The sequence below is a fragment of the Pristiophorus japonicus genome, chromosome 24 (genome assembly GCF_044704955.1).
Source record: "Pristiophorus japonicus isolate sPriJap1 chromosome 24, sPriJap1.hap1, whole genome shotgun sequence".
NCBI lineage: Eukaryota > Metazoa > Chordata > Chondrichthyes > Pristiophoridae > Pristiophorus > Pristiophorus japonicus.
The window spans coordinates 26705876-26726915 of NC_092000.1; the positions used below are offsets into that span (position 1 = coordinate 26705876).

At 46.7% G+C, this 21040-nt stretch overlaps 1 protein-coding gene and 1 non-coding gene across 5 annotated transcripts in view; one reads left to right on the forward strand and one right to left on the reverse strand.

The window, feature by feature from the left end:
* LOC139237985 (cAMP-dependent protein kinase catalytic subunit alpha-like) overlaps window positions 1–21040 on the reverse strand; it is a 217238-nt gene that overhangs the window by 53906 nt on the left and 142292 nt on the right. For 3 of the 4 annotated variants that reach the window (XM_070867358.1, XM_070867357.1, XM_070867359.1), the window contains exon 2: window positions 10559–10620. The exons of the other annotated variant lie outside the window; for it this stretch is intronic. In XM_070867358.1, the coding sequence (XP_070723459.1) occupies window positions 10559–10620 (62 nt within the window). The remainder of the gene's footprint in view (window positions 1–10558; window positions 10621–21040) is intronic. 4 annotated transcript variants of the gene reach the window in all.
* Window positions 11690–11886, forward strand: LOC139238045 (U2 spliceosomal RNA). The gene has a single exon (XR_011588558.1). It is a non-coding gene; the product is annotated as a U2 spliceosomal RNA (small nuclear RNA).

Here is a 21040-nt window from a genome sequence, read left to right on the forward strand (position 1 = left end):
CCTAATTTCCTGTTTGATGCCATCCCCAACCTCGCTACTACTGTTTGGTGGTCTGTACACAACTCCCACTAGCGGTTTCTGCCCTTTGGTGTTCCGCAGCTCTACCCATACAGATTCCACCTCATCCATGCTAATGTCCTTCCTTACTATTGCGTTAATCTCCTCTTTAACCAGCAACGCTACCCCACCTGCTTTTCCTTTCTGTCTATCCTTCCTGAATATTGAATACCCTCGGATGTTGAGTTCCCAGCCGTAGTCACCCTGGAGCCATGTCTCCATAATCCCAATTACATCATATCCGTTAACAGCTATCTGCGCAGTTAATTCATCCACCTTATTATGAATGCTCCTCGCATTGAGACACAGAACCTTCAGGCTTGTTTTTTCGACAGTCTTTGTCCTTTTAGAATTATGTTGTAATGTGGCCCTTTTGATTTTTGCATTTTATTTCTCTGCCCTCCACTTTTCCTCGTCTCCTTTCTACCTTTTGCTTCTGCCCTCATTTTACTTCCCTGTCTCCCTGCATAGATTCCCATCCCCCTGCCATATTAGTTTAAACCCTCCCCAACAGCACTAGCAAACACTGCCCCTAGGACATCGGTTCCGGTCCTGCCCAGGTGCAGACCATCCGGTTTGTACTGATCCCACCTCCCCCAGAATCAGTTCCAATGTCCCAGGAATTTGAATCCCTCCCTCTTGCACCATTCCTCAAGTCACATATTCATCTTAACTATCCTGCTATTTCTACTCTGACTAGCACGTGGCACTGGTAGCAATCCTGAGATTACTACCTTTGAGATCCTACTTTTCAATTTAACTCCTAACTCCCCAAGTTCAGCTGTAGGACCTCATCCTGTTTTTTACCTATATCGTTGGTCCCTATATGCACCACGACAAGTGGCTGTTCACCCTCCCCCTCGAGAATGCCCTACAGCTGCTCAGAGACCCTTGCATCAGGGAGGCAACATACCATCCTGGAGTCTCGATTGCGGCCGCAGAAGCACCTCTCTCTTCCCCTTACAATAGAATCCCCTACCACTATAGCTCTCCCACTCTTTTTCCTACCCTCTTGTGCAGCAGAGCCACCCATGGTGCCATGCACTTGGCTGCTGCTGCCTTCCCCTGATGGGCCATCTCCCCCAACAGTACCCAAAGCGGTATATCTGTTTTGGAGGGAGATGACCACAGGGGACCCCCCTGCACTACCTTCCTACCCCTGCTCTGCCTGATGGTCACCCATTCCCTATCTGCCTTTGTAACCTTTACCTGTGGTGTGACCAACTCACAACGTGCTATTCACGACATCCTCAGCATCGCGGATGCTCCAGAGTGAATCCATGCGCAGCTCCAGTGCTGCAATGCGGTGCATAAAGAGACAGACTTGAATTTGTATAGCTCCTTTCATGACCACTGGACATCTCAAAGCACTTTACAGCCAATGAAATAATTTTGGAGTGTAGTCACTGTTGTAATGTAGGAAACACGGCAGCCAATTTGCACACAGCAAGCTCCACAAACAGCAATTTAATAATGACCAGATAATCTGTTTTTTTTTTGTTATGTTGGTTGAAGGATTATTTTTTACCAGAACTCCCCTACTCTTCTTCGAAATACTGCCATGGGATCTTTTACGTCCACCTGAGGGCAGACGGTACCTCGGTTTAATGTTTCATCCGAAAGATGGTACCTCTGACAGTGCAGCGCTCCCTCAGCACTGCACTGGAGTGTCAGCCTAGATTTTTTTTGTGCTCAAGTCTCTGGAGTGGGACTTGAACCCACAACCTTCTACTCCCACTGAGTGCTGCCCACTGAGCCATGGCAGACACATAGCGGCATTCCACAACCTTCCTCATTTGGCCAAAGCACCCCCACCCATCCTGATCACATTGTACTGGCGGTCTGTAGTAGTTACCAATGAATAATCTCTGGTGAGCTGAGAATGCCAGGCCCAATGTGGTCTGAGAGCTTGCGCACACTTCGTCAGCCATGCCAACCCTGGAAAATCGGACGGGTCAGCAGATGGCGACAAGTCACCATTTGACTCACTTGGAACAGAAAGGTTTACACCCCAATCTCTTGTTGCTATTGAGCCTCAGGGCGTTCACCCTTCTAACTTGATGTTAGTTTTAAAGCTTCGGCTGCCGTTTGTTGAGGTTTTTTCCTGCGCTATTTTACTAGATAACCTTCAAAGCCACAGTAGGCTGATCTGTTCACTTCCTTTTCAGGTGGTGGTGAGGCATTCAAACACATTTCATAATTCCCTCTTCAAAGGAACTTCCTATTGGCCAATCTCAGGGCGGTACCTCCATGCAAACAATTCTGTGGCATGTCTTATTTGACTTGCTGAGCTCAAACAATTCGACAACAATCCCAATTCATAGGAACACCCAGCTAAACAAACAAAAATACGACTGCAGTCGCAGTAACCTTTCACATAAATACAATATATATATAGAAATGGGAGTCTCATCAGTTTCTTTGTGCTTCTACAAGAAAGGATAATGAATAAAATGTGCCCATTGTTGCCTGCATGCTACATGAAAAGAAAACTTGCATTTATAGTGCGCCTTTCATGACCATTGGACATCTCAAAGTGCTTTACAGCCAATGAAGTACCCACCCCCCCCCCACGCGGCAGCCAATTTGCATACAAGCAGCTCCCACAAACAGCAATGTGATAATGACCAGATAATCTGTTTTGTTATGCTGATTGTGCTGCAGCGCAAGCTGCTCCAAGTGTGCGATGATTTTGAGATGGGCGACTGGATGACGTCATCAAAACCCTGGTCACCGTTTTGGAGCGTGGGCAGGAACTTCGGCAGGGCCCTGGTACAGAGGAGTGGGAAGATCGGGGCGGATGAGCGGCGAGTGTTTGTGGCGAAATGCGGTGAATATTTATGGCGGAGGAGCGGTGAGAGATCGTGGTGGAGGTGCGACAGATGAGGGTACGGGGCCCAGAAGAGACGAGGGTCCAGGGGCAGCACGGGCCAGCCCACACTGCGATATGTGTGCGCACTAGGTCGGTGTAGCAGAGCTGGTCTCCAGTCATCCTGGTTAATCCTTGCCACTGGATAAAGACCGAGCTCTAACAAGCCCGTGTGGTGGCTGGTGTGCAACGGTCACCACACGTTAAAAAAATCCACGCACAGGCATCTTCCACCCCCTCAATTGGAGTTCAGGACTGGAATATTGGGTCCTTCATCGAAACATCTGTGAACTCGTGGAAGCAAGTCATCCTCGTTCGAGGGACCGCCTATGATGATGATGTTGATTGAGGGATAAATATTGGCCAGGACACCAGGGATAACTCCCCTATTCTTCTCCGAAATAGTGCCATGGGATCTTTTACATCCACTTGAGGGCAGATGGGGCCCCGGTTTAACATCATCGCATCTGAAAGATGGCACCTCTGCCTAGATATTTTTCTGCTCAAGTCCCTGGAGTGGGTCTTGAACCCACAACCTTCTGACTCAGGCGAGTGTGCTACCCACTGACCCACAGCTGTCACTGCAAGCTCTGCCCCTGCACTTCCACCCACTTCCTTGTACCACATTCCCTGTGGCAATGGAGACAGGTCAGCACTTCATGCAAATGGACATTTTTAAATGCGGACAGCATAAAATAACATTTGCTGTTGAAGGAGCGGATTGCACTTTAGTGACCACCTCCTGTTTACTGACTGCGCCAGCTCACTGCTACGAAACAACATTCCTCAAAACAGGTCACCGATAAACAACACAGTCCAACGCCAAGCTAGATATTGCCACTGGCTATCGACAGCAGTAGATGTCCGTGGTATTGATTAATTGTAGTCTAGGATCTGGAGTGTGGACTTTGAAGTTTACTGCAATCCTGCTGCAGTGCAAATGCAATGGTGATATAGCATGTTTGCTGAGATTATATATCACATGGCCAATTAAATATGTTGTATGGCTTACCACCCCCCCCACCCCCACCCACCCCACCGAGATGCCTGCACTCCTCTAATTCTGCCCTCTTGAGCATCCCTGATTATAATCGCTCAGCCATTGGCAGCCATGCCTTCTGTTGCCTGGACCCTAAGCTCTGGAATTCCCTGCCTAAACCTCTCCGCTTCGCTAACTCTCTTTCCTCCTTCAAGACGCTCCTTAAAACCTAACTGTTCCTGCCCTAATTTGCCATGAGGCTCGGTGTCGAATGTTTTCGTCTCATAATACTCCTGTGAAGCGCCTTGGGATGTTTCACTACATGAAAGGATCTATATCAATGTTACTGAAATTAAAGATATAGGGGCGGCAAATACAGGAAAATCGGGGGGGGGGTGGGGGCAGGGAAGAGAAGCATATGCCCACAATGGCCAGAAAATTGGCTCCCTTACAGGCACACGCTCTTCCTGCCCATCATTCCCTGTGCCCAGGCAATGCAATAGCCTAAGGAATAGGAAAATCTGCCCCATAATATTTGTATCACTACTCACTTATCACTTTACAAATCTTGCTCAAGATGCAAACGCTTTGGTTGTTCTTCCCCTCTTCAAACCCCCCCCCCCCCCCCAACCCCCTCCGTGTTATTCACATTAAGAAATACTAGCAGATCGCGTGTGAGGTTGCTCATGGGGAACCTGAGATCTGTTTGTGTTATTCAGTTGCTAACCTGGCCTGTCCCCTTATGACTACCGCTCAAGTGCTCCCTGTGGGAATCCAGGTAATGGTAGTCATTTCTGCTTGTAATTTCCTCAGGTCCATTACAGGTCAGTAAATAACAAGAACCTGGTCACATTTTGTAACAAAGTGCCACATCTAGACTGTATTGAACCTGCATTACTTTATAATTTCTATATGTACTCGTGAATGTCCTATGCATTTCTAATAATAAGTCACCTTTTATAAGGACAAGTTTTATACCTTAAAAAAAGATAAACTTGCATTAAAAAAGTGCCGAGCATGACCTCAGGACGTCGCAATGCGCTTTTACAGTCGATGGAAATACTTTTGGAGCGTAGTCACTGTTGTAATGTGGGAAACACGGCAGCCAATTTATACAAATCAAGCTCCAAGAAACAGCATTGTGATAATGACCAGATAATTTGTTTGTGAGGTTGGTTGAGGGATAAATATTGGCCCAGGTCACCAGGGTTAACTCCCCTGCTCTTTTTCAAATAGTGCCATGGGATCTTTTACATCCATCTGAGGGGGCAGACGGGGTCTCGGTTTAACGTCGCATCCAAAAGACAGCACCTCTGACGGTGTAGCTCTCCCTCAGCACTGCACTGGAATGTCAGCCGAGATCTTTGTGCTCAAGTCTCTGGCGCGGGTCTTGAACCCACAACCTTCTGACTCGGAGGCGAGAGGTAAACACTGTTTAAATGCTGTTCAGACTGCAGGTCACAATTCTCGCCTTTCTTTAATTGTGTGATTGGTCATTTGAGGCTGTGGACATTCAGAATCTTTATTTTTTCGCTCTGGAGGCTTTCTCTACGCATTCCAAATGACTACCTTTGTTTCTTTATAGCGTGAAACAGAAATTTGCAGTATGACACCTGAAGTGTAAATGACATGAAATAAATGCCAGATATACCTGCTTAGAATCATAGCTATTTACGGCACAGGAGGCTGCCATTCGGCTCATTGATTCCATGCCCGTCGACAAAGAGTTATCCAACCTAATCCCACTTTCCGGCTCTTGGTCTATAGTCCTGTAGGTTACGACACTTCAGGTGCACATCCAGGTACTTTTTAAATGTGGTGAGGGTTTCTGCCTCTACCACCCTTTCAGGCAGTGAGTTCCAGACCCTCAACACCCTCTGTGAGAAAAGTTCTCCTCAACTCCCCTCTAATCCTTCTACCAACTACTTTCAATCTATGCCCCCTAGTTATTGGCCTCTCTGCTAAGGGAAATAGGTCCTACCTATCTAGGCCCCTCAAAATTTTATGCACCTCAATTAAATCTCCCCTCAGACTCCTCTGTTCCAAAGAAAACAATCCCAGCCTATCCAATCTTTCCCCATAGCTAAAATTCTCCAGTTCAGGCAACATCCTTGGAAACCTCCTCTGTACCCTCTCTAGTGCAATCACATCTTTCCTGTAATGCGGTGAGCAGAACTGCATGCAGTACTCCAGCTGTGGCCTAACTAGTGTTTTATACAGTTCAAGCATAACCTCCCTGCTCTTATATCCTATGCCTCGGCTAATAAAGGAAAGTATCCCATATGCCTTAACTACCTGTTCTGCTACCTTCAGGGATCTGTGGACATGCACTCTGTTCCTCTACACTTCTCAGTATCCTATGTATTTGTAATGTATTTCCTTGCCTTGTTAGCCATCCCAAATGCATTACCTCACACTTCTCCGGATTGAATTCCATTTGCCACTTTTCTGTCCAGCTGACCAGCCATCGATACCTTCCTGCAGTCTACAGATTTCTTCCTCACTATCAACCACACGGCAAACTTTTGTACTTCTTATTACGTTAGAGGATTTTAATTAAATGTAGTTTTCTCTATCTCCCATGCTGGATTTGCAGTACTTACTTAAGATTTGCCTATTCGTCTCACAGCCTTTCTCCTCCTTATTTAAGCAAATATAAAATGTATTTTTTCTTCCCTGACCCTACAGGGGATTTGTAGTTCTTACTGAGGAGGCAGTGAATGTAGGACTACTCGGAGGTTTTTGCCAGAGTCAAATCTCCAATGAGCAGCAGTTGACTGGGTGATCACTGGCATTGGTTGGGGCCTGCCCGTCTGACTAACCTCGGCTATATCCGAGGTCAGAAACAAGATGCCTCATAAACAGTCCCTCTGGCTCCAGTGCAAATATCAGTCCCTCTCAGCAACAGAAAAACATCCCAAACAACACTGTTGGCACTCAATTGTTATTTAATGCCTTAAAACTATGCAAAAAGCTGAAAAAAATTATATTTTTCATAATTTGTGAAGTCTCTATATTGAGTAGACTCATCATAGGCAGTCCCTCAGAATTGAGGAAGACTTGCTTCCACTCCTGGCGAGTTCTTTGGTGGCTGAACTATATTCTCTAGAGTTTAGAAGAACGAGAGGTGATTTCATTGAAACATACAAAATTCTTACAGGGCTCGACAGCATAGATACAGGGAGGATCTTCCCCCTGGCTGGGGAGTCTAGAACCAGGGGGCAGAGTCTCAGAATAAGGGGTTGGCCATTTAAGACTGAGATGAGGAGAAACTTCTTCAGAGGGTGGTGAATCTTTGGAATTCTCTACCCCAGAGGGCTGTGGAGGCTCAGTTGTTGAGTATGTTCAAGAAAGCGGTGGATAGATTCTTGGATATGAAGGGAATCAAGGGATATGGGGACAGTTCAGGAAAGTGGAGTTGAGATAGATGATCAGCCGTGATCTTATTGAATGGTGGAGCAGGCTCGAGTGACTGAATGGCCTACTCCTGCTCCTAATTCTTAGTGTATGTTCTTGGGTTCTACTGCCTCGTAGTTGGTATAGCTCATTGTGTCATGCGCATGTATACATGCACAGCAGCGTGAGATTCCCAGCACTTGGAGGCATTTCTAATATTAAATGATCAATTTTATGGGTACGTTTAGTGATTTTTAAAAAAACCAGAACTTGAATTTTTTAATAAATGTTATTTTTACTGACTCGAGTAAAAGAGAAAAATGGGGCGTAATTTGATTATTGAATAGTAGCTTTGAAAAATAATTACGGCATTTGATAGCTCAGTTTTCAAGCTGTAATTTGTTCCTTATAGTAATTTTGATTTTTTTTCCCCATTTATTTAATTGTTATTTGATTGAATGTACCATCTACAGGATGCACTTCAGCAACGCGCCAAGGTTTCTTCGGCAGCAGCTTTCAAACCCGTGACCTCTGGACAAGGGCAGCAGGCGCATGGGAACACCACCACCTCCATGTTCCCCTCCAAGTCACACACCATCCTGACTTGGGAATCTATCGGCCATTCTTTCATTGCCGCTGGGTCAAAATCCTGGAACTCCCTCCCTAACAGCACTGAGGGAGCACCTTCACCACACGGACCGCAGCGGTTCAAGGCAGCAGCTCACGATCACCGTCTCAAGGGCGATTAGGAATGGGCAATAAATGCCGGCCTTGCCAGCGACGCCTACATCTCAAACGAACAAAAAAAAAAACAATAGATAAGTGGCTATTTGAGCTCATCGTGATTTTTTTACAGTTAACATGGTGAGGTGACTATAGTCAGAAGTCACACTTTCAGGTGTGACATGACAGACGCACTATAGACACAAGAGCCCAGGAATTAGAGACCATTACCGGTACAGAAGTGGTTTACTCTGGGTAGGAGGGGGAGGAATTCAGGGCTGAACAAGTTTGTGCTGCTTTCTGCTTAGTTTCCAAATTTCTGAAGGGCGAGACGCGCTCCTTTTATCACTGATGGGATGTCGAGCTTCCCAGGAAATCCTGTCAGCTCTGCTCAGTAAAGAAACCAAGAGACCAACAGAGCTAGTGTGAATGCAGCACTACTTACTCTGTCAGCCTTGGTTCAGCGAATGCACTCTCACCCATCAGAAAGTTCAAGCCCAGGTCAGAGACTGTGCAGTGCAGTACTGAGGGAGCGTTGCATTGTTGGAGACGCTGCTTTTTGACAAGACGTTAAACCAGGGCCCCACCTGCCCTCTCAGGTGGATGTAAAAGATCCCAGGGCAATATTGAAAGTGCACGGGAGTTCCCCGGTGTCCTGGCCAATATTTATTCCTCAACCAACATCACCAAAAAAATTATCTGGTCATGTAAATCATTGCTATGCCGAGTTTCCCGACATTGCAACAGTGACTGCACTGTCTGAAAGTCATGAACGGCCAATATAAATGCAAATCTTCTCCTCTTCTTTAACAGTTATAAATTGGGTGGCCACAGTCATATCCTGACGCCAATTGATCGAGAAATCGCTTGCCATTGCGAGAGCAGCACAAAAACCAGGGAATAGCAAGCGCTTCAATTTATTTTCCTTTGAGACTGTGCTGCGTCCCCAACAGGTGGCATGGTACCATGGCATGGAGTCTCTTCACCAGGAGCACGCGGAAGCCAAGCACAAACAGCGGAAGGAGCGTACGACAAATCAAGCACCCCATCCACCCGTCCCTCCATCCACTATCTGCCCCACCTGTGACAGAGACTGTAGATTGGTCTCATCAGTCACCTTAGAACTCATGTTAGTGTGGAAGCAAGTCATCCTCGACTCCGGGGGACGACCTAAGAAGAAAGAAGGAGCACTCCAAAATCCCAGTGCTCCACAAGGCAACTGCCCGAGTAGCGGCATTCTGGTCGCCATATTATAGGAAGGATGTAATTGCATTAGAGAGGGTGCAGAGGAGATTTACTAGGATGCTGCCTGGAATGGAGAATCTTAGTTATAAGGACAGATTGGATAGGCTGGGTTTGTTCTCATTGAAATAGAGGAGGTTGAGAAGAGACCTCATTGAGGTGTACAAAATATTGAGGGGCCTGGACATAGTGGATAGTAAGGGTCTATTACGAGGGGGCATAGTGATAAGGTGGTTGGTGGAAGGTTTAGAGGGGATTTGAGGGGGGGGGGGGCTGCTTTACGCAGAGGGTTGTGGGGATCTGTAACTCGCTGCCTGGAAGAGTGGTGGATGCAGAAACCCTCACCACTTTTAAGAGACGATTGGATGGGCACTTGGAATTGCCGTAACCTGCAGGGTTTATGGATCTAGAGCTTGTAATTGGGATTAGACTGGATGACCTTTTGTTGGACGGCGCAGATATAATGGTAAGTACTGCAGGGAATAGAATACGGCCAGGGTGATCTCCTGGACTAGTTTCGATCGCCTGGATGGCTCGGAGAGAAATTTTCCCAGATTTTTTTTCTCCCTAAATTAGCTTGGGTTTTTAATCTGGTTTTTGCCTCTCCCAGGAGATCACATGGCTCCGGTTGGGGTGGAGTGTAGAATGTTTCAGTACAAGGGGTGTCGCAGTTGTGGTGAGGTGGACTGGTTGGGCTGGGTGCTCTTTCCCTTTCCGCCATTATTCATAGGTTTACATGTAACCTTTAGGGCTGCTGACCAAGGGCCGTGCAGACACGATGGGCCGAGGTGGCCTCCTTTTGCGCTGTAAGCTTCTATGTTCCTATTAATGGTATCGTAGCCCTCCCCTATTGTGCAAATGCCCTGTCCCTGAGATGGGATCGTCAGCGTGGCCCGATAGGTGGACGGAAGTCTCGCCTGGGCTCATTTCTAGCAGCAGAGCAGGGTGGTAGGAATTTCCAGGCGGAGACTTTTAATCGTACAAATTGCACAACAACATTGCTGCCTTTCTGGGCTACACAGACTCTATGGTGAAATTCTTCTAAATTCTGTCAGGAGGAGGTCCGTAATAGTTCCCACAGAATAACAGCGCAGGCCAATAAGCAGTCAGAGGAAGATTTGATGACAAGTACAGCCAGTAAAAACTGCCACTATTCCCCAACTCTCTGCCGCATCGCAACAGACAACATATCAATCCAATTTAATGTGATTATTGTGCATCAATGGATGGCTGGATTATTGCAGGTGTGCAACCTACCTATATCGGGCTCTCGAAGGACATTTGTGACCTACCTGTGTTGGGGACTCCCATTTTTCTAAGAACTCCTCTTTCGCTTTCTCTAAGAAATCTTTCACTGCAATACAAGAGGAGAAATATATTAAAATTGCCTTTGGGCAACTATCCCGCTTCACAAAGCTCCTGGCCTTCAGGACTGACAATTTAAGTGCAGATTCCGATAAATGGGAATGAAACTAAACAAGGATTGGCTGGATGTGGCATTTTGGAATTGACAAATAGTCTCTGTCGTTAATGTCACGGATGTGGCACGAGCCAAGAAGAATGACACAAAACAGAATGCAGATCGCTTCACTGTTAAGCCAAGATTGTCATAGTTACAGAGACCAACAAAGTGTTAGATTATGGTGATGCTTCAGTGCGTTGGTGTGAGTGAGTAATAATTACAATTTCCAATGTATGCGGTACCAGTGAATTAAAGCAACAATTTTTGATTTGAAATCACCCCGTCTGTCCTTTGAGCCACGTTGGATCCCATTCAAATACACAGAAGTGTGTGTGCACCTGGATTTTTGCACAGTACTCCACTGGCAAACCACAGTCACATTCTGATTTCAGAGCAGGCTACAATTGCTGCACCACATGGTGAACTGCAGCTCACACACAGTCAGAAGGAAGGTAACACTGATTAACCCAGCACCTCGGGCAGGGCAACGCCAGATGGAACAAAATTAACTTCAAAACCGTTTATCTTTTGAAATCCCATAAATACTTCATATTTGCTTGTACAATGAAGATTTATGACATGCCCAGAACTCTTCACACAGAAGGAATACCAGAAGCTTGGCTTCCGGAGATAGTGGTTAGCAATACACAACTATGCTCATTGCTGACAATCATTTAACATCCTATACACCAATGTCAATCCGAACCTAATTCAACCATTGCATCACACAGCAACTGAACCTCGAACCCAGTGCACCCGGACACCCAGTGAACCTGGACACACACTGAACCTTGACCTGGAGCACCCGGACACACACTGAACCTTGACCCAGTGCACCTTGACCCAGTGCACCTGGAGGCACAGTGAACTTCGAACCCACATGGAGACACTGGTACTCCAATTAAACCTCCAACCTCACGCATTCACAACACCTGCTGATCATATATCCCCTATAAAAGATATCGCTTCTCGGCCTTTTGGCTAAGATCATGCGTAACTGACCTGACAAGGGAATAACCATGACCCCAAAGTGGTTCTCCCTGGATCAGGAAGGTGGTTCTCCTATGTTTTTTGGAAATAGGTGGTGGGTGGGGTGGATTGACCCATCCACCTCCACGGAGGTGTGTGGGGTTGCTGACCCATCCACCTCCATGGCACGAACCTGGTATTGCAGTACTTTCAGGAACGGTGCAGTGGCTCTCGGCCTTTTGGCTAAGAGCATTGGCGCAGAGTGATCCTTGATGTGTGCAAGGTGACCTCTGGCGTTTTTGATTTGACAAAGAATTGGAAAGATTGGCTACGAATAAAATAAATAAAAGGAAGCCTCATGGTAATTAAAGCAATTTGCTAGATTCAAGAGTTAATTTTGATTTACAGAGGGAATTCTAGTCAGATCAGGTGCAATTGTCCTTGCAGAGGCATCATGGCAGTTTTTTCTGGGATTCTGTTCTAATTGTCATTTAGCACAGGGGAGCTCTGGGTCACCACAATGTCACAATGAAAGGAACTTACATTTACATAGGATCTTTCATGACCTCAGGACATCTCAAAGATCTTTACAGCCAATTAAGTACTTTATATTAAAAAGTGCAGTTACTGTCGTAACATAGGAAAATGTTGCAGCCAATTTGCACACAGCAAAGTCTCACAAGCAGCAATGAGATACAATGATACAATGAAATAAATATTAAATCTATGTATACAGAACTGGGGCAATCAATGCTCCATTCCCAGCATTAATAGCAGGATGACTAATTTCCTTTACAGTCCACATAGCTCCCTTCAGATCAGAGCGGTTTACTGATGCGATGCAAGGTGCTGGGTGTATACAGCGCTACAAATATTCATGTCTCTTTAGCAAGGTTAGTAAATTGTTGCATCGTGCACAGACAATAGGAAGGTTGTAATGTTAAAAGACTGGAACATTAGGACATTCTCTGGCATCAACCTACAAAACACCTAACGGCAACGGACAATTGGCACAAGGAGCACTGGAATCATAGAAATTTACAGCATGGCAGGAGACCATTTCGGAGCATCGTGTCAGCGCCAAAAAATGAGAAAGCCCTTGAGAACAGTATTATATTTGCCATTATCAGTAGGAAAATCGCACTTTTAGCTACAACTTTTATAAAGAAAATTTTTGATGGTATTGATTAATTATTTAAAAAATGCAGAGCTCCCCTGATAGCACAGATATAGTTAAGCGATATCTAGATCTGAAAAGCTGTGGTCTGTGATGAGTTCGCTGATCTTTAGTTAGATTGACAGACGGGGTGTGACAGCAATTCTCAACTCGCTTCCGACAAGCGTAAGAAAATAAGCCAGAGTTCCCGGTCCTGAATGCTACCCCGGTGCTCCCTGCTAGAAAGTGTGCACACTGCACGAGAACAGGATTAGGCTCGACAGTGATGCTTCACGGTCGAACAATCTACCGACACCCAAGGTATAGGCTCACTCGTGATTTTCTTCAGTCAGCCAGTTGACACAGTTGGAGACTCAGCCCCACGTTCAAAAGTCTCCGAACTAATATGCTGTGAAAGCCACATAGGTATAGAGTTTCTGTTTGAATGATACGGAGTGCCCATTCTCTCCCGGTAGGGACCACCTTAATCACCTGGGAGATTGTGCACAACCACAGCCTATCAGCATATTGCACTAGCAAGCTTCCCGCTGCTCGTCGAGCCAGGACCACCCTCCCAGTTACGGCACTGGCTTGCAGGGTTTATTTGGAGCGCAATAGGAAGAATCCCAGACTTACAGGCTGGGTAGCCAATCATCAGTAGTGCCCGGGAGGCCCAAGGACTCAGGTACTGGATTACCGAGTCAGCCATAGAGGGGCATGACTTGGTTCAATCTCCCATCATGAGGTGGATGCACATCAAACTCAAAATGACCCTGCTTATCTGACCTCCCCAGCAAGGAGGACAATCGCCAGTTCGTATTAGTCAACTGACAAGTGCGATTCTGATGTTCTCACTAGATAGACAGCAGTCATCAGGAGCATCTCAAAAGTATCATAGGCAGTCCCTCGAAATCAAGGAAGACTTGCTTCCACTCTAAAAGTTAGTTCTTAGGTGACTGAACAGTCCAATATGGGAATTACAGTCTCTGTCACAGGTGGGACAGCCGTTGGCAGAAAGAGTGGGTGGGACTGGTTTGCCGCATGCTCTTTCTGCTGCCTGTTCTTGCTTTCAGCAATCTCTTGTCGACGAGACTCCAGGTGCTCAGCGCCCTCCCGGATGCTCTTCCTCCACTTAGGGCGATCTTTGGCCAAGGACTCCCAGGTGTCGGTGGGGATGTTGCATTTTATCAAGGAGGCTTTGAGGGTGTCCTTGAAACATTTCCTCTGCCCACCTGGGGCTCACTTGCCGTGTAGGAGTTCAGAGTAGGGCGCTTGCTTTAGGAGTCTTGTGTCAGGCATGCAGACAATGTGGCCCGCCCAACGGAGCTGGTCGAGTGTGGTCAGTGTTTCGATGCTGGGGATGTTGGTGTGTCTATCCTCTGAGGATTTGTCAGATCTTGCGGAGACATCATTGATGATATTTCTCCAGTGCTTTGAGGTGTCTACTGTATATGGTCCACGTCTCTGAGCCATGCAGGAGGGCGGGTATCACTACAGTCCTGTAGACCATTAAGCTTGGTGCCAGATTTGAGGGCCTCATCTTCCTCAGGCGGCTGAAGGCTGCGCTGGTGCACTGGAGGCGGTGTTGAACCTCGTCTTTGATATCTGCCCTTGCTGATAATAGGCTCCCGAAGTATGGAAAGGGGTCCATATTCTCTAGGGCCGTGCTGCGGATCTTGATGATTGAGGGTGGGGGAGCAGTGCTGTGTGGCGGGGTCAGGTTGGTGGAGGACCTTTGTCTTACGAATATTTAGTGCAAGTCCTATGCTTTCGTACGCCTCGGTGAAGATGTTGACTATGACTTAGAGTTCAGCCTCTGAATGTGCGCAGACGCAAGTGTCATCCGCGTACTGTAGCTCGACAGAGGATAGTACAGTCTTGGATCTGGCCTAGAGGCGCCTAAGGTTGAACAGGTTTCCACTGGTTCTGTAGTTTAGTTCCACTCCAGCGGGGAGCTTGTACATGGTGAGCAATACAACTCACAAAGTGTATTGCTACCATCCTCCTAACTACATTATGGACACACACCATACCCCATCCACCAAGTGGGCATGAAGTATCAATAGCAGTTGAGTGCCTCTGCAACCCAACCATGGATATGAGCAAACGTTCTCATACCCAACCTCCAGGTAATGCCATCCAGCAGCTATTGTTTTCAGTCAAGTGTTACATTAGTTTAGTTGGTAAAGACAGACTTGCATTTATAAAGTGACTTTCACGACCACCGGCCCTTCCAAAGCGCTTTACAGCCAATGAATTACTTTTGAAGTGTAATCCCTGTTGTAATGTAGGAAGTGCGGCAGCCAATTTGCGCACAGCAAACTCCCACAAACAGCAATGTGATAATGACACGATAATTTTTTTTTAATGTGGTTGATTGAGGGATAAATATTGGTCAGGACACCAGGATAACTCCCCTCAAAATAGTGGCCATGGGATCTTATACATCCCCGAGAGAGCTGACGGGTCTCGATTTAACGTCTCATCTGAAAGGCGGCACCTCCGACAGTGCAGCGCTCAGCACTACACTGGGAGGGTCAGCCTAGATGTATGTGCTCAAATCACTGGAGTGGGTCTTGAACTGACACCCTGCTGACTCAGAGGTGAAGGGTGCCACCTGTAAGATACTTGTTTCCCAATCAGAATGTTGTTGGTTCAAGCCCCACTCCAGAAATTGAGTACATAGTGGAGTGCCGCAGGGCTCAGTGCTGGGACCCCAGCTCTTTACAATATATATTAATGATTTAGATGAAGGAATTGAGTGCAATATCTCCAAATTTGCAGATGACGCTAAACTGGGTGGCGATGTGAGCTGTGAGGAGGATGCTAAGAGGCTGCAATGTGACTTGGACAGGTTAGGTGAGTGGGCAAATGCATTGCAGATGCAGTATAATGTGGATAAGTGTGAGGTTATCCACTTTGGGGGCAAAAACACACAGGCAGATTATCTGAATGGCGGCAGATTAGGAAAAGGGGAGGTGCAACGAGACCTGGGTGTCATGGTTCATCAGTCATTGAAAGTTGGCATACAGGTACAGCAGGCAGTGAAGAAGGCAAATGGTATGTTGGCCTTCATAGCTAGGGGTTTTTAGTATAGGAGCAGGGAGGTCTTACTGCAGTTGTACAGGGCCTTAGTGAGACCTCACCTGGAATATTGTGTTCAGTTTTGGTCTCCTAATCTGAGGAAGGACGCTCTTGCTATTGAGGGAGTGCAGCGAAGGTTCACCAGACTGATTCCAGGGATGACTGGAATGACATATGAGGAGAGGCCGGATCAACTGGGCCTTTATACACTGGAGTTCAGAAGGATGAGAGGGGATCTCATAGAAACGTATAAGATTCTGACGGGACTTGACAGGTTAGATGCGGGAAGAATGTTCCCGATGTTGGGGAAGTCCAGAACCAGGGGACACAGTCTTAGGATAAGGAGTAGGCCATTTAGGACTGAGACGAGGAGAAACTTCTTCACTCAGAGAGTTGTTAACCTGTGGAATTCTCTGCCGCAGAGAGTTGTTGATGTCAGTTCATTGGACATATTCAAGAGGGAGTTAGATATGGCCCTTACGGCTAAAGGGATCAAGGGGTATGGCGAGAAAGCGGGAAAGGGGTACTGAGGTGAATGATCAGCCATGATCTTATTGATTGGTGGTGCAGGCTCGAAGGGCCGAATGGCCTACTCCTGCACCTATTTTCTATGTTTCTATAAACGAGGCTGTCACTTTGATGCAGCAGTGAGGGAGTGCTGTATTGTCAGAAGCCTAGATGAGAGCCCAACTCCCTGTCCCTGTGCATTGGTTGGATATTAAAAGCTCCCTTCGTAAATTATGTGTCAAACATTTAAATTTTGAGGGCCAGAGGGAGCAAACCGTGCCATCAGGAAAGTAATCACATCGCTTTTAAATGTCATAGGCGGTCCCTCAAATGAGGATGAATTGCTTCCATGAGTTCACAGATGTTTCAATGAAGGACCCAATGTTCCAGTCCTGAACTCCAATTGAGGGGGTGGAAGATGCCTGTGCGTGGATTTTTTTTTTTTTTTTTATAAACGTGTGGTGACCGTTGCACATTAGCCACCACACGGGCTTGAGCGAGCTAGGCCTTTATCCAGTGGCAAGGGTTAACCAGGAAGACTGGCGATCTGCTCTGATGCACACATATCACAGTGTGGGCTGGCCTGTGCTGCCACTGGGGCTTCGGCTCTTCTGCGCCCCGTAACCTCATTTGCCGCACTTTCGCCTACTTTCGCAACATCCAGCAGGATTCACCACCGATGACCCCGACTGGTACTTCCTGCCACCACAAGTGTTTGTTTTTATTCGCGATGAACAGGCAGCATAAAACTCAAACTCTCAGCACCCGAAACTGTAGAAAGTATTTGGGAGACATTGTATTGCAGCCCAGTAATGCCGTTAATGGAAACTTTTGTCAATGTCCTCTCTTATCAGCGATATTCAGTTATCACCCAATTGGTCATCACTTCATCAGTGCCTCTCACACAAGTCAAATTGAGAAAACAGAATGAGCTTAATTTATATGACACCTGTACAGTAAAAAGCATCGCTGAGCATCACACGTACACAAAGACATGCAAGTAATTCACCCTCTCCCTTCTACACACAAACACACACAATCACCGGTGAACAGCTGTGCTGCAGCACAAGTAGGATTGAATTTGCAGGCAAAGAATGACAAAGGAATGGCTTCTTTCCTCTCCTGCATGTGGCCCCCACATAGCAGCCACTTTTCTGCAGTGTTTATTCAGTAAAGCAGCGGGGATCACAGTGACAACCACAGCAAATCACTAGAGAGGTCATTGGGCATCTAAAATTAGATCATTTGAACTGAAATCCATCCAAAAGCTTTGACTCGATAAACAGTTCCCAGCACACAGCGACAGAAGACATTAAAAACTCTGCAGATCTCTCACCACCCACTTGGGAATGAACATAAACCTGGGAAAGCAGCCACCACACTGATTCCAAGTGGCACCGAGCTCATTAAATAGGCGGATCGTGTATTTACAGGGAAAAGCAAGCGGTTAAGAAATTCACAGGGCTCAAGAGTGAGCTTACACTTGGAGGCAATCAGTCTGTGACACACCGACTCCCATTCTCCTTCACACAAAGGCACCTTCAGTCACAAGAGAAGTCAAGAGAACTGAATGCCCCATGAAGGAGGTCCTTCAAATCAGGCAGTGAAGGTGTTGCTAGAGTGCAAACAGATGTGAGCTTATACTGCGCATATGACAATATTTGCATTTATATAGCACACATCATGTGCAGGATGACGTCTTTGAGTGCTCTGCAATACGGAGGAAAGGGGAAGAGGAATGGAGAGGCTAGGATGGGCACATGAGCAGAGGATTTTTAAGAAGTGTTTCAAAGCGGGGAGGGAAATAGCAAAATGGAGGGAACTGTGTAGAGGGATCCAGAGGGCAGTGTAGTGGCTGAATGTGTGGCCACTGATGGTGGAGTAGAGGGAGGTGAAAGATAAGGAGGAAGAAGAGAGTGGAGCGGAGAGATGGCGAGGGAAGCAGAACTGCTCAGCAGCCATTCTGTGCCTGCAATGGACCAGGAGTAGGGCAAGGTTACAGCAACTGCTGCAACCAGAGCTCAGGTTCAGGACAAAGGTCCATTTCGGAGACGTCTGGCAAAAGGTGGATGGAAGTTGTGGATGGCCAGAGACGGAGACTGTTTGCTGTCAGAACAGCCAGGCTGGGACAGGCAGTTTGTCTGAGTGTGAGGCTGGGAGCCAAAGGATTGCAACGGTTGGGGTGAGGATGAAGAACATAAGAACAAAGAAATAGCAGCAGGAGTAGGCCACCTGGCCCCTCGAGCCTGCTCTGCAATTCAATAAGATCATGGCTGATCTGACCATGGACTCAGCTCCACTTCCCTGCCCGCTCCCCATAACCCATTACTCCCTTATCGCTCAAAAATCTGTCTATCTCCACCTTAAATATATTCAATGACCCAGCCTCCACAGCTCTCTGGGGCAGAGAATTCCACAGATTTACAACCCTCAAAGAAGTTCCTCCTCACCTCAGTTTTGAATGGGTGGCCTCTTATTCTGAGACTATGCCCCCTAGTTTCAGTTTCCCCTATGAGTGGAAAATCCTCGCTACATCCACCTTGTCGAGCCCCCTCATGATCTTATATATTTCGATAAGATCGCCTCTCATTCTTCTGAACTCCAATGAGTATAGATTCAACCTATCTTCATAAGTCAATCCCCTCATCTCAAGAATCTACCTAATAAAGCTTCTCTGAACAGCCTTCCAATGCAAGTATATCCTTCCTTAAATACAGGAGACTAAAACTGTACGCAATACTCCAGGTGTGGCCTCACAACACCCTGTACAGTTGTAGCAGGACTTCTCTGCTTTTATACTCTATCCTCCTTGCAATAAAGGCCAACATTCCAATTGCCTTCCTGATCACTTGCTGTACCTGCATACTAACTTTTTGTGTTTCATGCACAAGTACCCCCAGGTCCCTCTGTACTGAAGCACTTTGCAATTTTTCTCCATTTAAATTATAATTTGCTTTTCTATTTTTCTGTCAAAGTGGATTACCTCACATTTTCCCACATTAGACTCCATCTGCCAAATTTTTGCCCGCTCACTTAGCCTGTCTATATCCCTTTGCAGATTTTTTGTGTCCTTCTCACAATTTTCTTTCCCACCCATCTTTGTATCATCAGCAAATTTGGCTACATTACACTCAGTCCCTTCATTCAAGTCAGTAATATAGATTGTAAATAGTTGAGGCCCCAGCACCGATCTCTGCGGCACCCCACTAGTTACTGTTTGCCAACCAGAAAATGACCCATTTATCCCAACTCTCTGCTTTCTGTTAGTTAGCCAATCCTCTATCCATGCTAATATATTACCCCCAACCCTGTGAAGCTTTGGTTGGTGCGATCGAAAACTATCCGGGGTTTGCCAGGAGGTCAGAAGATATGAAGTCTGTAGATATGTCGGGAGGAATGGTCGCAGAAGGCCCATGGTCAGCGAGATTCACCTCCAAAATGTAACTTTTGGAACATCTCATCCTGTGTTGAAATGCCTAGCCTCTAATCAGTGTCCATTCCACACTGCTGCCAATTCCTCAGCACTGCTGCCTCCTGCCTAAACCAGGCACTCACCAATGAACATACGAACAATTACAGACAGGAACAGCCTCTCTGCTCCATTCAGCCTGTCCCACACAACTGCGATGTCTTATCCATCAAAATATTGACACTCCCCAACCTACCTGAAAGCCATGTGACCTCCTGGGAGAGGCGGGGGTGGGGGTGGGGGGGGGTCATGGGGAAGATAAACCCCAGGCTAATCTAGATATTGCTCTCCTGGCCCCCTTACGCGATCGAAACTAGTCTAGATCATCATTCTGGCCCTGATTATTATACAGTACCTACCTTTTGAACAAGTTGATCTCCGCCCCGGCCAGAAATTGGGCCAGCCCTCTCAATCATAAAATGATTACAGCACAGAAGGAGGCCATTCGGTTCATGCCGGCTCTCTGCAAGAGCACATCAGCTAGTCCCACTCCCCTGCCCTATCCCCGTAGCCCTGCAATTATTTTTCCTTCAGGTACTTATTGTTCTGTATGCAATAACTGTTAGGCTGAGTACTGTTTAACTCCAAGAGGTATGACCTTGGCTCTGCTTTATTACGGCCCAAAACGCCTGGCCTTTTATACTTGGGCTGCGATTACGTGCGTGCAGCCCAATGGCCTCCAACAGTGACGCCATCTAGTGGCTAGTGATCCCAAAAGTACATACATTCCGATTGTACTAGGGGACAGTAGGTCTAGTGAGAAGGAGGAATTGAAGGATATCCTTATTAGGCGGGAAATTGTGTTAGGGAAATTGATGGGATTGAAGGCCGATAAATCCCCAGGGCCTGATAGTCTGCATCCCAGAGTACTTAAGGAAGTGGCCCCAGAAATAGTGGATGCATTGGTGATCATTTTCCAACAGTCTATCGACTCTTGATCAGTTCCTATGGACTGGAGGGCAGCTAATGTAACACGACTTTTTAAAAAAGGAGGGAAGAGAGAAAACGGGTAATTATAGACCGGTTAGCCTGACATCAGTAGTGGGAAAAATGTTGGAATCAATCATTAAAGGAAGAAATAGCAGCGCATTTGGAAAGCAGTGACAGGATCGGTCCAAGTCAGCATG